We start from the raw sequence: 20,362 nt of genomic DNA on the forward strand, positions 1-20,362 counted from the left end.
AAAGTTGCAGCAAAGACAAAATATACCTTAAAAACATTTCTTTATTCAAAAAGTTAAATAACAAAACATCCTACACATTGTATGGAGGATTCCAATAACCAGCAAGTGATGAGAAGCGTGCTTCTAGGTGAATAATAGATGCTATAAGTTTGGAGTTTATAAATAATAGTGTCTATTATTCACCTGGTTGCCCCGAGCACGCTTCTCATCATTTGCTGGTTAATTTTAATCCTCCAAACAAAGTTATTTATTATTTAAATGAAAACTATTGTGCAAAAAAATGTATCACCAATAGGATAGGGTGTAGGTGTTAGATCATGGGGGTCCAACCACTGGAACCCCCCCTGTGATCTTTTGCACGGGCCCCGGTTCCCCCAGGGAACGGAGCGTGTCGACCTCTGCACAAAGCGGCAGCCAAAACGCCCCCTCTATGTATCTCTATTGGAAAGCCAGTGATGGGCGACTGCTGTATCTCCATTAAGATACATGGAGGGGGTGTGTCGGCCACTACTTTGTGGGAGAGCCGGGACATTGTGCAGGAGATGATCATGGGGGGTGATCAGACATTTAGCCCCTCTCCTTTGAATAAGGGATAAGTTTTCCTACTCCACAGTACTCCTTTAACTTTTTGAATAAATATATTTTGCCTCTGCTGCAACAACTTCTTTAATTGGATTTCGCCAGGATAAAAAAAATAAATGGACGCCCCAGAACTCACCTTACACTCCTCATCCAGGAGATCCAGGATTCCAAGTTTGGCCTCAATCAGGTCGATGCAGGGTTGATTATCATAGAAATCAATGAGGGTCCATGGGATCTGTTCTTTCATGTATTCTTCTTGCTCCAGTTTGAACACATGCTGCAAAAAAACAAAAACTGTGAATTTACCAAAAGTGGAATTTGTTCTAAACTTTTCAAAAATTCTGCCAATCTAAAACTTTTCAGATTTCTTTTGAAAGAATCTCTCATTATGGCGGACGCTACTAAAAATTCACAAGCGACCTTGAGACCGCCAAGAAATTGTGATAGGCTGCCAAAGTTCCAAGATTTCTCGCAACTTTATTTGCTTAGGTGCCCCTTGTGGCACTGTGGTTGAAAGCCACAGGTTGAGGCTCACACCGATTTAACTTTAAAGTTGGCCAAATCTGACGATTTTGGTGGGACCAGCAACCTATTGTTACGCCGAGCGCTCCGGGTCCCCGCTCCTCCCCGGAGCGCTCGCAACATCCTCGCTACTGCAGCGCCCCGGTCAGATCTACTGACCGGGTGCGCTGCGATACCGCCCCCAGCCGGGATGCGATTCGCGATGCGGGTGGCGCCCGCTCGCGATGCGCACCCCGGCTCCCGTACCTGACTCGCTCTCCGTCGGTCCTGTCCCGGCGCGCGCGGCCCCGCTCCCTAGGGCGCGCGCGCGCCGGGTCTCTGCGATTTAAAGGGCCACTGCGCCGCTGATTGGCGCAGTGGGTCTAATCAGTCATTCACCTGTGCACTTCCCTATTTAACCTCACTTCCCCTTCCCTTCCTTGCCGGATCTTGTTGCCATCGTGCCAGTGAAAGCGTTCCCTTGTGTGTTCCTAGCCTGTGTTCCAGACCTCCTGCCGTTGCCCCTGACTACGATCCTTGCTGCCTGCCCCGACCTTCTGCTACGTCCGACCTTGCTCTTGTCTACTCCCTTGTACCGCGCCTATCTTCAGCAGTCAGAGAGGTTGAGCCGTTGCTAGTGGATACGACCTGGTTACTACCGCCGCTGCAAGACCATCCCGCTTTGCGGCGGGCTCTGGTGAAAACCAGTAGTAACTTAGAACCGGTCCACTAGCACGGTCCACGCCAAACCCTCTCTGGCACAGAGGATCCACCTCCTGCCAGCCGAATCGTGACAGTAGATCCGGCCATGGATCCCGCTGAAGTTCCACTGCCAGTTGTCGCCGACCTCACCACGGTGGTCGCCCAGCAGTCGCAACAGATAGCGCAACAAGGCCACCAGCTGTCTCAACTGACCGTGATGCTACAGCAGTTACTACCACAGCTTCAGCAATCATCTCCTCCGCCAGCTCCTGCACCTCCTCCGCAGCGAGTGGCCGCTTCCGGCCTACGACTTTCTTTGCCGGATAAATTTGATGGGGACTCTAACTTTTGCCGTGGCTTTCTTTCACAATGTTCCCTGCACTTGGAGATGATGTCGGACCAGTTTCCTACTGAAAGGTCTAAGGTGGCTTTCGTAGTCAGCCTTCTGTCTGGGAAGGCTCTGTCATGGGCCACACCGCTCTGGGACCGCAATGACCCCGTCACTGCCTCTGTACACTCCTTCTTCTCGGAAATTCGAACTGTCTTTGAGGAACCTGCCCGAGCCTCTTCTGCTGAGACTGCCCTGCTGAACCTGGTCCAGGGTAATTCTTCCGTTGGCGAGTACGCCATCCAATTCCGTACTCTTGCTTCCGAATTATCCTGGAATAATGAGGCCCTCTGCGCGACCTTTAAAAAAGGCCTATCCAGCAACATTAAAGATGTTCTGGCCGCACGAGAAATTCCTGCTAACCTACATGAACTCATTCATCTTGCCACTCGCATTGACATGCGTTTTTCCGAAAGGCGTCAGGAGCTCCGCCAGGATATGGACTTTGTTCGCACGAGGCGTTTTTTCTCCCCGGCTCCTCTCTCCTCTGCAATCCGTTCCTGTGCCTCCCGCCGTGGAGGCTATGCAAGTTGACCGGTCTCGCTTGACACCTCAAGAGAGGACACGACGCCGCATGGAGAATCTTTGCCTGTACTGTGCCGGTACCGAACACTTCCTGAAGGATTGTCCTATCCGTCCTCCCCGCCTGGAAAGACGTACGCTGACTCCGCACAAAGGTGACACAGTTCTTGATGTCAACTCTGCTTCTCCACGCCTTACTGTGCCTGTGCGGATATCTGCCTCTACCTTCTCCTTCTCTACTAAGGCCTTCTTGGATTCCGGATCTGCAGGAAATTTTATTTTGGCCTCTCTCATCAACAGGTTCAACATCCCTGTGACCAGTCTCGCCAGACCCCTCTACATCAATTGTGTTAACAATGAAAGATTGGACTGTGCCGTGCGTTACCGCACGGAACCCCTCCTAATGTGCATCGGACCTCATCACGAAAAAATTTAGTTCTTGGTCCTCTCCAATTGCACTTCCGAAATTCTCCTTGGACTACCGTGGCTTCAACGCCATTCCCCAACCCTTGATTGGTCCACAGGAGAGATCAAGAGCTGGGGTACTTCTTGTTTCAAGGACTGTCTTAAACCGGTTCCCAGTACTCCCTGCCGTGACCCTGTGGTTCCTCCTGTAACCGGTCTCCCTAAGGCTTATATGGACTATGCTGACGTATTTTGCAAAAAGCAAGCTGAGACTTTACCCCCTCACAGGCCTTTTGACTGTCCTATTGACCTCCTCCCGGGCACTACTCCACCCCGGGGCAGAATTTACCCTCTGTCCGCCCCAGAGACTCTTGCTATGTCTGAATACATCCAGGAAAATTTAAAAAAGGGGTTTATCCGCAAATCCTCCTCTCCTGCTGGAGCTGGATTTTTCTTTGTGTCCAAAAAAGATGGCTCCCTACGTCCTTGCATTGATTACCGCGGACTTAATAAAATCACGGTAAAGAACCGCTACCCCCTACCTCTTATCTCTGAACTCTTTGATCGCCTTCAAGGTGCCCACATCTTTACCAAACTGGACTTAAGAGGTGCATATAATCTCATCCGCATCAGGGAGGGGGACGAATGGAAAACTGCATTTAACACCAGAGATGGACACTTTGAGTATCTGGTCATGCCCTTTGGCCTGTGCAACGCCCCTGCCGTCTTCCAAGACTTTGTTAATGAAATTTTTCGTGATCTCTTATATTCCTGTGTTGTTGTGTATCTGGACGATATTCTGATTTTTTCTGCCAACTTAGAAGAACATCGCCAGCATGTCCGCATGGTTCTTCAGAGACTTCGAGACAATCAACTTTATGCCAAAATGGAGAAATGTCTGTTTGAATGTCAATCTCTTCCTTTCCTAGGATACTTGGTCTCTGGCCAGGGACTACAAATGGACCCAGATAAACTCTCTGCCGTCTTAGATTGGCCACACCCCTCCGGACTCCGTGCTATCCAACGTTTTTTGGGGTTCGCCAATTATTACAGACAATTTATTCCACATTTTTCCACTATTGTGGCTCCTATCGTGGCTTTAACCAAGAAGAATGCCAATCCTAAGTCCTGGTCTCCTCAAGCGGAAGACGCATTTAAACGGCTCAAGTCTGCCTTTTCTTCTGCTCCCGTGCTCTCCAGACCTGACCCATCTAAACCCTTCCTATTGGAGGTTGATGCCTCCTCAGTGGGAGCTGGAGCGGTCCTTCTACAAAAAAATTCTTCCGGGCATGCTGTTACTTGTGGTTTTTTTTCTAGGACCTTCTCTCCGGCGGAGAGGAACTACTCCATCGGGGATCGAGAACTACTGGCCATTAAATTGGCACTTGAGGAATGGAGGCATCTGCTGGAGGGATCAAAATTTCCAGTTATCATTTTCACCGATCACAAGAATCTCTCCTATCTCCAGTCTGCCCAACGGCTGAATCCTCGCCAGGCCAGGTGGTCGTTGTTCTTTGCCCGTTTTAACTTTGAAATTCATTTTCGCCCTGCCGACAAGAACATTAGGGCCGATGCTCTCTCTCGTTCCTCGGATGCCTCGGAAGTAGAGGTCTCTCCGCAACACATCATTCCTCCTGACTGTCTGATCTCCTCTTCTCCAGCCTCCATCAGGCAAACTCCTCCAGGGAAGACCTTTGTATCTCCACGCCAGCGTCTCGGGATTCTCAAATGGGGTCACTCCTCCCACCTCGCAGGCCATGCGGGCATCAAAAAGTCCTTGCAACTCATCTCTCGTTTCTATTGGTGGCCGACTCTGGAAACAGATGTTGTGGATTTTGTGCGGGCCTGTACTGTCTGTGCCCGGGATAAGACTCCTCGCCAGAAGCCTGCTGGTCTCCTTCACCCTCTGCCTGTCCCCGAACAGCCTTGGTCTCTGATTGGTATGGACTTTATTACAGACCTACCCCCATCCCGTGGCAACACTGTTGTTTGGGTGGTCGTTGATCGATTTTCCAAGATGGCACATTTTATTCCTCTTCCTGGTCTTCCTTCAGTGCCTCAGTTGGCAAAACAATTTTTTGTACACATTTTTCGTCTTCACGGTTTGCCCACGCAGATTGTCTCGGATAGAGGTGTCCAATTCGTGTCTAAATTCTGGAGGGCTCTCTGTAAACAACTCAAGATTAAATTAAACTTCTCTTCTGCTTATCATCCTCAATCCAATGGGCAAGTAGAAAGAATTAACCAGGTCCTGGGTGACTATTTACGGCATTTTGTTTCCTCCCGCCAGGATGACTGGGCAGATCTTCTACCTTGGGCCGAATTCTCGTACAACTTTAGAGTCTCTGAATCTTCTGCTAAATCCCCATTTTTCGTGGTGTACGGCCGTCACCCTCTTCCCCCCCCTCCCTATTCCCTTGTCCTCTGGTTTGCCCGCTGTAGATGAAGTGACTCGTGATCTTTCCACCATATGGAAAGAGACCCAAAATTCTCTTTTACAGGCTTCATCTCGCATGAAAAAGTTTGCCGATAAGAAAAGAAGAGCTCCCCCCATTTTTGCTCCCGGAGACAAGGTATGGCTCTCCGCTAAATATGTCCGCTTTCGTGTCCCCAGTTACAAACTGGGACCACGCTATCTTGGTCCTTTCAAAGTCTTGTGCCAAATTAATCCTGTCTCTTACAAACTTCTTCTTCCTCCTTCTCTTCGTATTCCTAATGCCTTTCATGTCTCTCTTCTTAAACCACTCATCATCAACCGTTTCTCTCTTAAGCTTGTTTCTCCCACTCCTGTTTCCGGTTCTTCTGACGTCTTCTCAGTGAAGGAGATACTGGCCTCCAAGACGGTCAGAGGAAAAAGGTTCTTTTTGGTTGATTGGGAGGGCTGTGGACCTGAAGAGAGATCCTGGGAACCTGAGGACAACATCCTAGACAAAAGTCTGCTCCTCAGGTTCCCAGGCTCCAAGAAGAGGGGGAGACCCAAGGGGGGGGGTACTGTTACGCCGAGCGCTCCGGGTCCCCACTCCTCCCCGGAGCGCTCGCAACATCCTCGCTACTGCAGCGCCCCGGTCAGATCTACTGACCGGGTGCGCTGCGATACCGCCCCCAGCCGGGATGCGATTCGCGATGCGGGTGGCGCCCGCTCGCGATGCGCACCCCGGCTCCCGTACCTGACTCGCTCTCCGTCGGTCCTGTCCCGGCGCGCGCGGCCCCGCTCCCTAGGGCGCGCGCGCGCCGGGTCTCTGCGATTTAAAGGGCCACTGCGCCGCTGATTGGCGCAGTGGGTCTAATCAGTCATTCACCTGTGCACTTCCCTATTTAACCTCACTTCCCCTTCCCTTCCTTGCCGGATCTTGTTGCCATCGTGCCAGTGAAAGCGTTCCCTTGTGTGTTCCTAGCCTGTGTTCCAGACCTCCTGCCGTTGCCCCTGACTACGATCCTTGCTGCCTGCCCCGACCTTCTGCTACGTCCGACCTTGCTCTTGTCTACTCATTTGTACCGCGCCTATCTTCAGCAGTCAGAGAGGTTGAGCCGTTGCTAGTGGATACGACCTGGTTACTACCGCCGCTGCAAGACCATCCCACTTTGCGGCGGGCTCTGGTGAAAACCAGTAGTAACTTAGAACCGGTCCACTAGCACGGTCCACGCCAATCCCTCTCTGGCACAGAGGATCCACCTCCTGCCAGCCGAATCGTGACACCTATCTTGTGTGTGTGTTGGGGTGTCCCCAGAAAAGTAGAATTGGGAAGTTGTATTTCAACAAGCCTGATCCTTTATTCTCATGGAAAAATTTTTTGCTGCTAGAGGTAATAAAAATCTCGGTAAGAGGCTTATCTCTGCCTCACGCCCTTGAAGACATATGCATGGTTGGTTGAACTGCAAGTGCATGTGTATGTGTCTGGGGGGGAGGGGGGGTGTTTAAGTAACGTTGTCAGCAGAAAGCTCTGTTGAAAACAATGACATATGGACACATTCAGAGCTGTGCTTTTAGGCTAGCTTCACACTACGGAATTTCGGAGATTCCGAATGTGGCTAGGACCTTGTGAACACTAGACACCAAGAACTACACTCAGAAATTCTGTAGTGTGAACCTAGCCTTACTGTAACTTTAACCAGCCATCTAGAAAATATGGAGATACATCCTGATCTTTCCATCTCATTGTGTTACTCCCATGCCCCATGTATCCTCCATGCTTTGAAATAGGTAGAAAACCCACATGAAAGGTATTGTTGAAAGGAGCAGGCCCTGAATTTATATATATATATATATATATATATATATATATATATATATATATATATATATATATATATATATATACTTAGCACCCGTGAGGCACAGCTCTGAAAATAAACCAGAAAACCAGAAATGCCTATTTCCAGAGCTATAGGACATGAACCCAAAGCCTACGTACCGAGTTGAACTGCTGCTGTAGTTTCTCATTGGCGTAGTTGATGCAGAATTGTTCAAAGCTGTTTATCTCGAATGTTTCAAACCTGCAAAAAAATTAAAGAGACGGAGACTGAATTGAGCTTTATATTTATGTGGTATTACAACTTGGGCTCCATTCATTTTAATGGAACTGGGCTGCAATAGCACACACAACCTTAGGATGAAGAAATTATCTCTGTTTTTCTAATCCTGGATAACCCCTTTAAAAACTTCTGACAACTTTGTAACATGCCTTGCATTCTAATTCATCAACATATCTTTAAGATCTCCTCCTGATTTAATAGGGAAAGTGATAGCTAGGTGGTTTATTCAGGATCCACTAAACACCTGAAGCACTAATCTAATCTCTGCTGTAAGGAAAGCACCCAAAAAAGCTCTTTTTAGGGCTCAAACATCAGTCTGCATTTTTTATTTTTTTCCCCTGTGTACTCTAATAGCATTTGCCTGCCTGGCAGCGTGTGTGGCAGGCTCGCTCACAAAGTATATTGTGCCCACTTGCCCAGTGGTACCACTCCTATCTGCTGTCACAATAGCTTGCAATATAGCAGTAATATAGCAGTCAGTTTCTTTCACACGTGTGTTTTGCAACAGCTGGAGGCACCCTAGTTGGGAACCACTGGTTAAAAGGGGTACTCCGGAGGAAAACTTTTTTTCTTTCAAGCAACTACAGTATTCAGTGTTCAGAAAAGTCCTGAAGGACTCATCTGATCTCTGCTGTAAGGACAGCACCCAAAAAAGCCCTTTTTAGGGCTCAAACATCAGTCTGCATTTTTTTTCCCCAAAACACTTTTTGACTGTGAAATTAACAGTCAGTTTCCATCACACAAGTGCGTTTCAGGGCCTGCAAGGGCACAGTGTTACACCAGTGCTACTCATATATGGTGTAGCAGTAGTGTAAATAAAAAAAAAAAAAAAACATTTTTGGCTGTGAAATAAAATCAGTCAGTTTACAAAACACTTGGGAGTTTTTGGGCCTGCAGGGCTCTGTGTCACACTAGTGCAAGTCATATTTGGTGTAACAGTTGTGTAAATTTGAAAAAGGAGTTAATGACACAGTCACGACTTGCAGGCAGGCCTGCTGCCACCTCCTCTACTCCTCCTACTCCATCCTCTTCCATAACCTCCTCGGCTGAGTCCTCTTCTACTGCTGCGTCTTGCCCCACATCACCGGCACCCCCCCTCCCCCCCCCAGCTCCCCAGGTACTATTCCACATCCCGGATACGGCAGTGTCACACCATCTTGGGGTTGACTTGCCTGAAAGCGGAGAGTCACACCGCACCAGCACTCCTGCCTGCCCTGAACGCACAGGTGGATCAGTGGCTGACTCCGTACCAACTGGAGACCGGCAAAGTGGTTTCTGACAAAGGAACAATTTTGTTGGCGGCATTGAATTTAGGCAAGTTGACACATGTGCCGTGCATGGCACATGTGTGTAATCTGATCGTACAACTCTTTGTGCATAAGTACCCAAGCTTACAGGATGTCCTGAAGCAGTCCAGGAAGGTGTGTGGCCATTTCAGGCGTTCCTACACGGCCATGACGCACTTTTCAGATATCCAGTGGCGAAACAACATGCCAGTGAGGCGCTTGATTTGCGACAGCCCGAAACACGTTGGAATTCAACACTCCTAAGGTTCGACCGCCTACTCCAACAAGAAAAAGCCGTTAACGAATATTTGTATGACCGGGGTGCTAGGACATCATCTGCGGAGCTGGGAATTTTTTTGCCACGTTACTGGACGCTCATGCGCAATGCCTGTAGGCGCATGCGTCCTTTTGAGGAGGTGACAAACCTGGTCAGTCGCACCGAAGGCACCATCAGCGACATCATACAGTTTGTTTTCTTCCTGGAGCGTGCCCTGCTAAGCATGCTGGATCAGGCAGTAGATGAGCGTGAAGAGGTAGAGTTGTGGTCACCATCACCACCAGAAACAGCCTTATCTGCATCGCTTGCTGGACCTGCGGCAACGCTGGAAGAGGATTGTGAGGAAGAGGAGTCAGAGGAGGAATGTGGCTTTGAGTAGGAGGAGGAAGACCAACCACAACAGGCATCCTAGGGTGGTTCCCGTGGTGTTGTACGTGGCTGGGGGGGAAGAAGATTATACCTTCCGTGACATCACTGAGGACGAGGAACGGGACACGAGTAGCTCGGCATCCAACCTTGTGCAAATGGGGTCTTTCATGCTGTCGTGCCTGTTGAGGGACCCTCACATAAAAAGGCTGAAGGAGAACGACCTGTACTGGGTGTCCACGCTACTAGACCCCCGGTATAAACATAAAGTGCCTGACATGTTACCGCATTACTGTAAGGCGGAAAGGATGCAGCAGGTCAAAAATAAATTGAAAAGTGCTTTACACAGCGTATAAGGGTCATGTCACAGCACAACAGGGATCTAACAGGGGAAGAGGTGAAAGTAATCCTCCTCCTCCTCCCACGAACACGCCGGCAAGGACAGGATGCTGTACAGACATACTGTTGATGGAGGACATGCAGAGCTTTTTAAGTCCTACGCATCGCCACAGCCCTTCGGGGTCCACCCTCAGAGAACAACTTGACAGACAGGTAGCAGACTACCTAGCCTTAACCGCAGATATCGACACACTGAGGAGCGATGAACACCTTGACTACTTGGTGTGTCCCTGCTTGACCTGTGGCCTGAGCTATCCCAATTTGCGCTCAAACTTCTTGCCTGTCCCGCTTCAAGTGTCCTGTCAGAAAGGACCTTCAGTACAGCAGGAGGTATTGTCACTGAGAAGAGGAGTCGCCTTGGTCAAAAAAGTCTGGATTACCTCACCTTTAAGATGAATGAGGGATGGATCCCGAAGGCACCGACACTGGGCGATACATTTGACTGAACAAGGCCTGATCAGATGAGCTGCCTTGGGCTAAAAATGGTCCACACGCTGCTGTATTTGAACTCTGAATGCCGGATGACTTGCGTGACTTATCCGCCACCAACTAGGGTTCAAGCCGCAATGTTTTAGGGCACTTTCTGCCTGGCGAAACAAACAGAAATTTTTCTGGCTGCTGCTGCAGCAGCTGCAACAATACCAAATTTTTCACGCATGTGTACATGCCTAATTTTTCTGGCCTCTGGTGCTGCACTGTTGCTTCAAAAACCAAAACAAAAAAAAGGCACATAACAGGGATTAAACTGATAAGAATAGAACTACTTAACACACCACTCCTATCTGGTGTCACAATAGCTTGCATTTAAAAACAAAATCATAATTTTGACTGTAATATAATAGCAGTCAGTCTCCTTCACACGTGTGCGTTTCTGACCAAAGTCCTCTGCACGCTGACACATGCAAAAGAAGCCCGCAGCAGAGTGGGGATATCGGGGACCCCCTTCCCATCCTTGCTGGGCTCCTTGTACATAACAGTCTGTTTAACTCTGTCCATTTTGCCCCAGATGAAGCGAAACACGGTCCGGGTGATGGCCCTGTAAACGCTGGCAAGGGGGGGCATTTCCAAAAAACAGGTCCGAAGCGGAATATACGCATCAGGCACCAAATATAGTGCCACTCAACGGAATCAAAAGCCTTAAAGATATCCAGGCTGACCACGTAACCAGGGGAGACACTCTCCTCCGCTGCGGAGATGTTGAGCTGAAGTCTCAGCACAGGCCAGCAGAGAGGGGGTTAATGGAGCAGCAGCAGGATCAACAGTCAGCACCGCTCAGGCTCCAGCAAGTCCTGCAGCCAGGACACTTCCTCAGCACAAGAGCCCCACCGTCCCAGCAGCTGGAGGAGCGGGGGCTGCCCTGGAGACCTACACTACCTGATCGATACAACATCATACCTGATGTTTTAAAGCACGTTATTCCAAACCATTTAGGAATAATAGGTGATTTATGCCCTTTATGGATTAAAACCAGACTCTGCATCAACTATGTAATTTTCCAGGGGAGTTTTGCCATGGATCCCCCTCCGGAACGCCACAGTCCAGGTGTTAGTTCCCTTGAAACAACTTTTCCATCACTATTGTGGCCAGAAAGAGTCCCTGTGGGTTTTAAAATTCGCCTGCCCATTGAAGTCTATGGCGGTGCGCGAACATTTGCGGAAATTCGCGTTCGCCGTTCGCGAACGGACAATTTTATGTTCGCGAAATCACTACGTATAGAATACTTTCCCTGTTTGCTTCAAATTCCTCATGATGTTTTTTTTTCCTAGTTCAACAAAAATGGGCCATGACAGTACCATGACCGGCACCCCATGAGCGTTCGGGCTTTGGCATTGTGCAGAATAGGACATTGTGTATATGTTCTCCTCCCCTGTGAAGGAATTTTAAGCAGCTTTACTTTATTCCTAAAAATAAAGTAAAACAAAACGCTTTAAATCGCGTGAAATGAGCTCAGGCAATGGTGGCATTCAGCCCTAGAGATCCTCCTAATTGTCCTTCGTATAGTTGAGAGGAAGGCGTCCACTCATCTGTGCTGAGGCTCCATAATCTCGGAGGACAATTAAGGAGACGCAGAGCGCCTGTCAGAGGCTTCTCCGAGCAGTGGCGCGGCGTAGTACAGAAGATTTATATTATCTGCTAATTTACTACCAGGACCAAAGCAATACAGCGGCGAAATAAAACGATTACGCTGCTCCCCTACAGCACGCCATATATCATCTCATTACTTGTATACAAGAAGGAGCCAAGATGCTGCAAGATGGAAGTAATCAGTCTTATTGCACCACAATAAAATATAGACGCCGTGCAGAAATAACGCCAAAATCTCTGGCTAAGTCAATAGCGTCATCTCAAAACATTCTGCAACGGCTTTAACCAATATTTATTGGGGAAAAACCTTAAAACGAATTGTGCACCACATAATTTCGTGTGGATCCAGGCATCTAATCCTCAATAATCGTCTGATCTTCCCTGGTCTCCGGCCAGTCTCTATATACCTGACCCACATAACTGCATTGATTGGCTGCAGAGGTCACATGTCCATACGACATGTTATCACTAGATACCGGATGTACAGAGATTGTTGGCAGACCAGGAAAGCATTGGGATGGGAGCCCCAGGGGATGAGTAAAGTGTGTGTGTGTTTATATATATATATATATATATATATATATATATATATATATATATATATATATATATATATATATATATATATAATTAATTTTTTTTTTTTTTTTTTTTTTTAAACTTGCTGCGGATCCACAGCAAATGCACAATGAGCTTTGTTTACAAATTTCTTCTTCTCCATTGAAGTTGAGGCAGAAATTGATTACACATATTTCTTCTGCTGCCTGTGGATCATTTCGTAAAGCAGAATTGAAAGTATATTAAGGAGTACTCCAGTGGAAAACTTCTTTTTTTTTTTTAAATCAACTGGTGTCAGAAAGTTAAACAGATTTGTAAATTACTTCTATTAAAAAATCTTAATCCTTCCGGTACTTATTAGCTGCTGAATACTACAGAGGAATTTCTTTTCTTTTTAGAGCACAGAGCTCTCTGCTGACATCATGACCACAGTGCTCTCTGCTGACATCTCTGTGCATTTTAAGAACTGTCCAGAGTAGGAGAAAACCCCCATAGCAAACATATGCTGCTCTGGACAGTTCCTAAAATGGACAGAGGTGTCAGCAGAGAGCACTGTGGTCATGATTTCAGCAGAGAGCTCTGTGTTTCAAAAAGAAAATCATTTCCTCTGTAGTATTCAGCAGCTAATAAGTACTGGAAGGATTAAGATTTTTTAATGGATGTAATTTACAAAACTGTTTAACTTTCTGGCAGCAGTTGATTTAAAAAATAAAATAAAATAAAGTTTTCCACCGGAGTACCCCTTTAATACATACATTAGATTTGTTAAAAAAATAAATAAATACTTGGTACTGAAATCTGCAAAAGATTTTCCAAGCAAAAATAACATTTTCCGTACAACAGCATTTCCATTACATATGAACGAAGCCTTTGGCCGCATTCACACTATGATGAATCCGCACGGGTTATCCACACAGATTCTGCCTATATATATATATCAACTGGCTCCAGAAAGTTAAACAGATTTGTAAATGACTTCTATTAAAAAATCTTAATCCTTTCTGTACTTATGAGCTGCTGATGTTTAGTTGTTTTTTTCTTTCTAAGTGCTCTCTGATGACACCTGTCTCGAGAACTGTCCAGAGTAGAAGCAAATCCCCATAACAAACGTCTTTTACTGAGCAGTTCCCGAGACAAGCAGAGATGTCAGCAGAGAGCACTGTTGCCAGACGGAAAAGAACAACTCAACTTCAGAAGCTGATAATTATTGGAAGGTTTAAGATTTTTTAATAGAAGTCATTTACAAATCTGTTTAACTTTCTGGAGCCAGTTGATGGTTTTTCCTGGAATAGCCCTTTAAGCCCTGAAATTCAAAGTCCTATTGACTAATAATAACTAGGTGGATTCCACCAAAAGAACGAACGTGTTCATTCTTTTGGCAGAACCAGAATGGTATGAACTGTGTAGGTAGCAGAATCCCATTGAGATAAATGGGAGGCTGCTTCAAGCCGAATGTCTATAGCAGTGTTTCCCAACCAGGGTGCCCCCAGATGTTGCAAAACTACAACTCCCAGCATGCCTGGACAGCCTTTGGCTGTCCAGGCATGCTGGGAGTTGTAGTTTTGCAACACCTGGAGGCACCCTGGTCGGGAAACACTGATCTTTAGTGTGAACGAGCTCTTACTGTCAACAAGCAGAGGTCTTGAAAACGGAAGGCAATTTAATCACAGTTTACTTAATTAAGTTTACTGCTTTCCCATTACTGGAATATGTTCACACGGTGGAATTTCTGAGTGGAATTCCGTGGAAATATTCTCATTGATTTCAATGGGATTCTGCTGCACCAGGCACACAGCAGAAATCCCGATTTCGGCGTTGGCAAAAAAACAATGAACATTTTTATTATTTCTGCGGATTGCGCTGGGAAATGCGTTGCCGTCTATGGAGAACAACATTCTGCAAATTTTCCGCCGTGTGAACATAGCCCTACACAACAGCTCCAGGGTTTCTAAGTTATTGGTCCTATCTGGGTCTATTGCATTTACCTTTTATATTCATGGGGGGAGCTTTCTCAACTTGTCTAGAGGAAAAGTTGCTGAGTTGCCCATAGCAACCAATCAGATTGCTTCTTTCATTTCTGAAAAGGCCTCTGAAAAATGAAAGAAGCGATCTGATTGGTTGCTATGGGCAACTCAGCAACTTTTCCTCTGGACAGGTTTTGATAAATCTCCCCCCATGGTGTTTGATTAATTGCTTTCAGGGCCGGCTCTGCCTATAGGAAATTAGGCGGCCGCCTAGAGCGCCCTCCTGATGAGGAGGTGCCGCTCTACCTGCCGCAAGAAAGGTTCAACCAGCATTCGAACCACTCCCTTAGCTAGCATGGGGCGTGTCAAAGGGTGGGCCAATGGGTGGAGTCAATAAGGCGGCAAAATTAACTTTTGCCTAGGGTGGCAAAAATCCTTACACCAGCCCTGACTGCTTTATTTTACCATACTAACTGTCTATACCAGTGTTTTATTTCACCAGCAAACTATACTCGTTTAGAGTTACCACAGTTGGCCCACAAAACCAATGTCCACCAACAAAGAAGAACCAAGTGTGTAAAATTGTATAACTTTATTCAACATATATCAAAAAAGACATACATTTAAAAATAATGAGAATATTAAAATCTAGGCACATACAGCAACAAGAACAGATGACTGGAGATGGCACAGGAGGTATTACATCACATGGAATTACAGTGTATATATAAAGGAATAAACACAGACTAAACAAGAAGTCAGAGATAAAGAATAGTTGCAAGGAAAAAATAAGTCCTACAGATACAAAGGCTGTAAATTAAGAATAAAAGACAGCAATCATAAAGGAACTATCCGCCATGCATGCTACCACCTACCAAATCCAACCCCAACGTATGTTTCAAGTTGTGCATCCTCAGGGGGCGTGAAGCACAACGCGAAACGTACGATGGGGTTGGATTTGGTAGGTGGTAGCATGCATGGCGGATAGTTCCTTTATGATTGCTGTCTTTTATTCTTAATTTACAGCCTTTGTATCTATAGGACTTATTTTTTCCTTGCAACAATTCTTTATCTCTGACTTCTTGTTTAGTCTGTGTTTATTCCTTTATATATACACTGTAATTTTTGTTCAGAGAGTTAACTATATGCTTTGTCCTTCTCCGTATTCCATGTGATGTAATACCTCCTGTACCATCTCCAGTCATCTGTTCTTGTTGCTGTATGTGCCTAGATTTTAATATTCTCTCTATTTTTAAATGTCTTTTTTGATATATGTTGAATAAAGTTATACAATTTTAGACACTTGGTTCTTCTTTGTTGGAGGACACTAGAGATGAGCGAACTTACAGTAAATTCGATTCGTCACGAACTTCTCGGCTCGGCAGTTGATGACTTATCCTGCGTAAATTAGTTAAGCTTTCAGGTGCTCCGGTGGTCTGGAAAAGGTGGATACAGTCCTAGGAAAGAGTCTCCTAGGACTGTATCCACCTTTTCCAGCCCACCGGAGCACCGGAAAGCTGAACTAATTTATGCAGGAAAAGTCATCAACTGCTGAGCCGAGAAGTTCGTGACGAATCGAATTTACTGTAAGTTCGCTCATCTCTAGTGGACACTATACCAGTGTTTCCCAACTCCCAGCATGCCTTATGTTACTTCCGTTACTGGTAATACTCTCTTACCCGTATATATCCAGCACACCGATAAATGAGTGTTGCTTGCTGGTGGTGTATAGAGCCTTGTTCACATGTTGCACTATCCAGTTGAATAGCTGAGCGTAGATGTGCTTGGCCAGCGCATTCCTGGCGTTGATGGCTTGCTGCACAGACATGGTTTTCACGTAAGTTTCCGACGTGGTGACCAGTTTCCGGTGGCACAGCCAATGCTCCATCTGGTCGTGCTCCACCCCGAGCAACGTGCAGAAGTGGTTAAGATGTGGGTCTCCCTTCTAAGAAAAAGAAACAGGATAGAGGAAGACATAGGGGGAGGATGTATCAAACCTTGTGCAGAAGAACAGTGGAGCGATTGCCCGTACCGCGGCAATTTTACCGATGTTTTCCTAAATCGCGGTAGAAATAGTGCAATGGTACCGCGATTTGCATAATTGTACCTTCACGATGCAAATCGATGTGGTATCGCGCTATTGTTACAGTGATTTAGGAAAATTGCGTTGGTACCACTAATTATTCGCCACGTCTGAACACAGCCTCTCTTCTCTCTATTGAATTCAGCAAATGGATAGAGGTCAGCTGTAAAGGGTATATATATGTATTTTGTATTTTTGGGTTGTTTTTTTTTCATAGCTATGCATCTATGTCAGTTTTTTCCGCAACCAGTGTGTCACCAATTGATGCAAAACTACAACTCCCAGCATGCCCGGACAGCCGAAGGCTGTCCGGGCATGCTGGGGGTTGTAGTTTTGCAACAGCCGAAGCACACTTGTTGGGAAACACTAGTCTAAGTGATCATCACATGACAAGGATGGATTTGATTGTGTGGTTTTCAATATCTCTGCTGTCTGTTAGTGAATGGATGAAAAACTATTCTGGTCATGTATTGCTTGCATAGATGCATGGCTTTTTATGAGGTGGATAACACTACCTGGGCAACTATAAAATGACCAGTATAGATTTAAAAAAAAAACAAATTAAGTCCCCATTCACTGACTGCAGGCAGAGATATTGAACACCATATGATGAGGTAATCACATAGATGACTGGCTTGTTACAAGAAAGCTCAGATAACTCAGATACAATACCGCTATGTACCTGTGTCACTACATGGGCAAAAGAGATTTTTATCATACAGTTTTCAAGATCTCTGCCTGCTGTCAGTGAATGGAAACGGACATTGTTTACTTCCAGAGGATTGAAGATTTGTCCTGGTTATGTACTAATCCCACAGGTGCAGGTACCCCTCTAATTATAACATCAGCTCAGTTACTCATTCACTACCAGCAAGCAGATTTATTTTAACGAAGAAGTGATACAAAATTGGTTTAAATTTACAGTGAATAAATAAGCAAGTTCAAGGGCTGAAAAATCTATACTGTGCTCCTATGTATATACGGCCGCTACTGCTTACCACTTTGCCACCCATGGGACCACCACATCACCGGTGCCACAGGGCAAAGCTATGGACCATAGCAGGATGCAATTACACTATGTCTGCATCAATCCAAGGTAATGGACCACAGGTAAATACACAGCTTACTTGTTTCAGCAAGGTACCTAGGGGAAATAGGGCATCTGCCTCATGACTCCAAAATCTATTCATTCAAAATCACCATTAAGATCGCGAAAACTACCACTTAAAGGGGTACTCCGGTAGAAAACTTTTTTTTAAATATCAACTGGTGCCAGAAAGTTAAACAGATTTGTAAATTACCTCTATTAAAAAATATTAATCCTTCCAGTACTTATTAGCTGCTGAATACTACAGAGGAAATTATTTTCTTTTTGGAACACAGAGCTGAATCACGAGCACAGTGCTCTCTGCTGACATCTCTGTCCATTTTAAGAACTGTCCAGAGTAGGAGAAAATCCCCATAACAAACATATGCTGCCCTGGACAGTTCCTGAAATGGACAGAGATGTCAGCAGAGAGCTCTGTATTCCAAAAACAAAGGAATTTTCCTCTGTAGTATTCAGCAGCTAATAAGTACTCGAAGGATTAAGATTTTTTTAATAGAAGTCATTTACAAATCTGTTTGACTTTCGGGAGCCAGTTGATATAAATAAAAAAGTTATTCCCTGGAATACCCTTTTAATAGTCTTTTCGCTGCTCTATTCACACAGAGGAATTTCCTCCAATAAAATTCCGATGCGGAATCCTATTCTGCCAGAAGATTGAACATGTTCATTCTTCTGGCGGAATCTGTGGGTAAAAACCTATTGAAGTCAATGGAACTTTATTTTTCCTGCCAAAAATAGTTTATTGACGAGTGGATTAAAACCCAAAGTAGCTAAACTTTACCTGATTCCCAGGTGTGGCGCTATTTCTAGAGAAAACAAAAAAAGCAGACCTGTTGCTCTAATCCTGGAGGACTCCTTTGAATCCTGTTCCGTATGTTAGTAAATATGGCTATTGCATGTAGGCTCCAGTTCCTTACCGACAAGCTGCTGGAATCCCCGTCCCGCTCTGAGATGACCTCTATGTTCCCCAAGTGCAGAATGGAAGCTATTATCCTAAATATGCTCATCTGGTGCGACTCCTTGACTCCTGTAAGATAGAAATACAGTATGGTCATATAATATGGGAAACATTACAATAGTAACAACAATGGTAACAGGAGGTTGTCCGAGACCCCCCCCCCCCCCCCCCAAGTTGTTATTTCAAGAGCTGAATTAATATATTTTAACAATGTGCATCATATATCGCACTCCCCATCTTCTACAAAAGTGTTTCCCAGCCAGGGTGCCTCCAGCTGTTGCAAAACTACAACTCCTGCATGCCCGAACAGCCAAAGAATACCTGCCCCTTATGATCCAGACTTCCCCAACTGTTCCCTTCATACATCTACATGCCACATTTGATTAAAGTTTAATGTGATCCATGTGCTTACCGAAGGCTTGGTTCCTTACGGAGGCTTTGTGTCTCCGTAACCGGTATCTGTAGGCATCCTGCCAAAAACACATGAGGAAAGGGGTGGGGGAGGGAGGAGGCATGCATGCTGTAGCTCGACAATGCCTCCTTGACACATTAGCTCTACACTGGGGGTCTTATAAAGGCTTTTGTATAGCATGAAACCATGATAAAGTCATACAGGGGCTGGAGGAGGACACAGGGGTTCACAGGCGGCCAGTACCCTGTGTCACGCAACACCACTTCCTTTAAAGGGGTACTCTGCTGGAAAACATTTTTTTTTAAATCAACCGATTTACAGATTTGTAAATTACTTCTATTTAAAAAATGTAATCCTTCCAGAGCTGCTGTATGCTCCAGAGAAAGTTGTGTAGTTCTTTCCAGTCTGAACACAGTGCTCTCTGCTGACACCTCTGTCCATGTCAGGAACTTTCCAGAATAGGAGCAAATCCCTATAGCAAACCTCTCCTGCTCTGGACAGTTCCTGACATGGACAGAGGTGTCAGCAGAGAGCACTGTGGTCAGGCAGAAAATAAATTCAAAATGAAAAGAACTTCCTGTGTGGCATACAGCAGTTGATAAGTACTGGAAGGATCAATATTTTTAAAGGGGTACTCCCGTGGAAAAACTTTTTTTTTTTAAATCAACTGGTGCCAGAAAGTTAAACAGATTTGTAAATCACTTCTATAAAAAAAATCTTAATCCTTCCAGTACTTTTTAGGGGCTGTATACTAAAGAGAAATCCAAAAAAGAAATGCATTTCCTCTGATGTCATGACCACAGTGCTCTCTGCTGTCCATTTTAGGAACTGTCCAGAGCAGGAGAAAATCCCCATAGCAAGCATATGCTGCTCTAGACAGTTCCTAAAATGATCAGCAGAGGTCAGCAGAGAGCACTGTGGTCATGACATCAGAGGAAATGCATTTCTTTTTTGGATTTCTCTTTAGTATACAGCCCCTAAAAAACACTGGAAGGATTAAGATTTTTTTTAGGGATCGACCGATATCGTTTTTTTAGGGCCGATACGGATAATCGGTGGAGGTTAGGGCCAATAGCCGATAACTTATACCGAAATTCCGGTATAAGTTATCGGATATTTAACCCCCTGCGACACCGCTGCAGATCATTGATTTAAAGCGGGCGCTTTAAATCAATGATCTGCAGTGGCTTTTGCGGGGACATAGGCCGCCGCCGCCACCACCCGCTTCTCTCC

General features: G+C 45.7%; 1 protein-coding gene across 4 annotated transcripts in view; it reads right to left on the reverse strand.

Annotated features, from left to right (window-relative positions):
• The window catches only part of MYO5B (myosin VB), a 305,150-nt gene that overhangs the window by 92,147 nt on the left and 192,641 nt on the right, over positions 1-20,362 (reverse strand). For all 4 annotated transcript variants that reach the window (XM_056543990.1, XM_056543976.1, XM_056543998.1 and 1 more), the window contains 4 exons: positions 18,677-18,786; positions 16,248-16,513; positions 7,513-7,594; positions 719-859 (listed from right to left, as the gene is read on the reverse strand). In XM_056543990.1, the coding sequence (XP_056399965.1) occupies positions 719-859; positions 7,513-7,594; positions 16,248-16,513; positions 18,677-18,786 (599 nt within the window). The remainder of the gene's footprint in view (positions 1-718; positions 860-7,512; positions 7,595-16,247; positions 16,514-18,676; positions 18,787-20,362) is intronic.

The sequence above is a fragment of the Hyla sarda genome, chromosome 1 (assembly GCF_029499605.1).
Source record: "Hyla sarda isolate aHylSar1 chromosome 1, aHylSar1.hap1, whole genome shotgun sequence".
NCBI lineage: Eukaryota > Metazoa > Chordata > Amphibia > Anura > Hylidae > Hyla > Hyla sarda.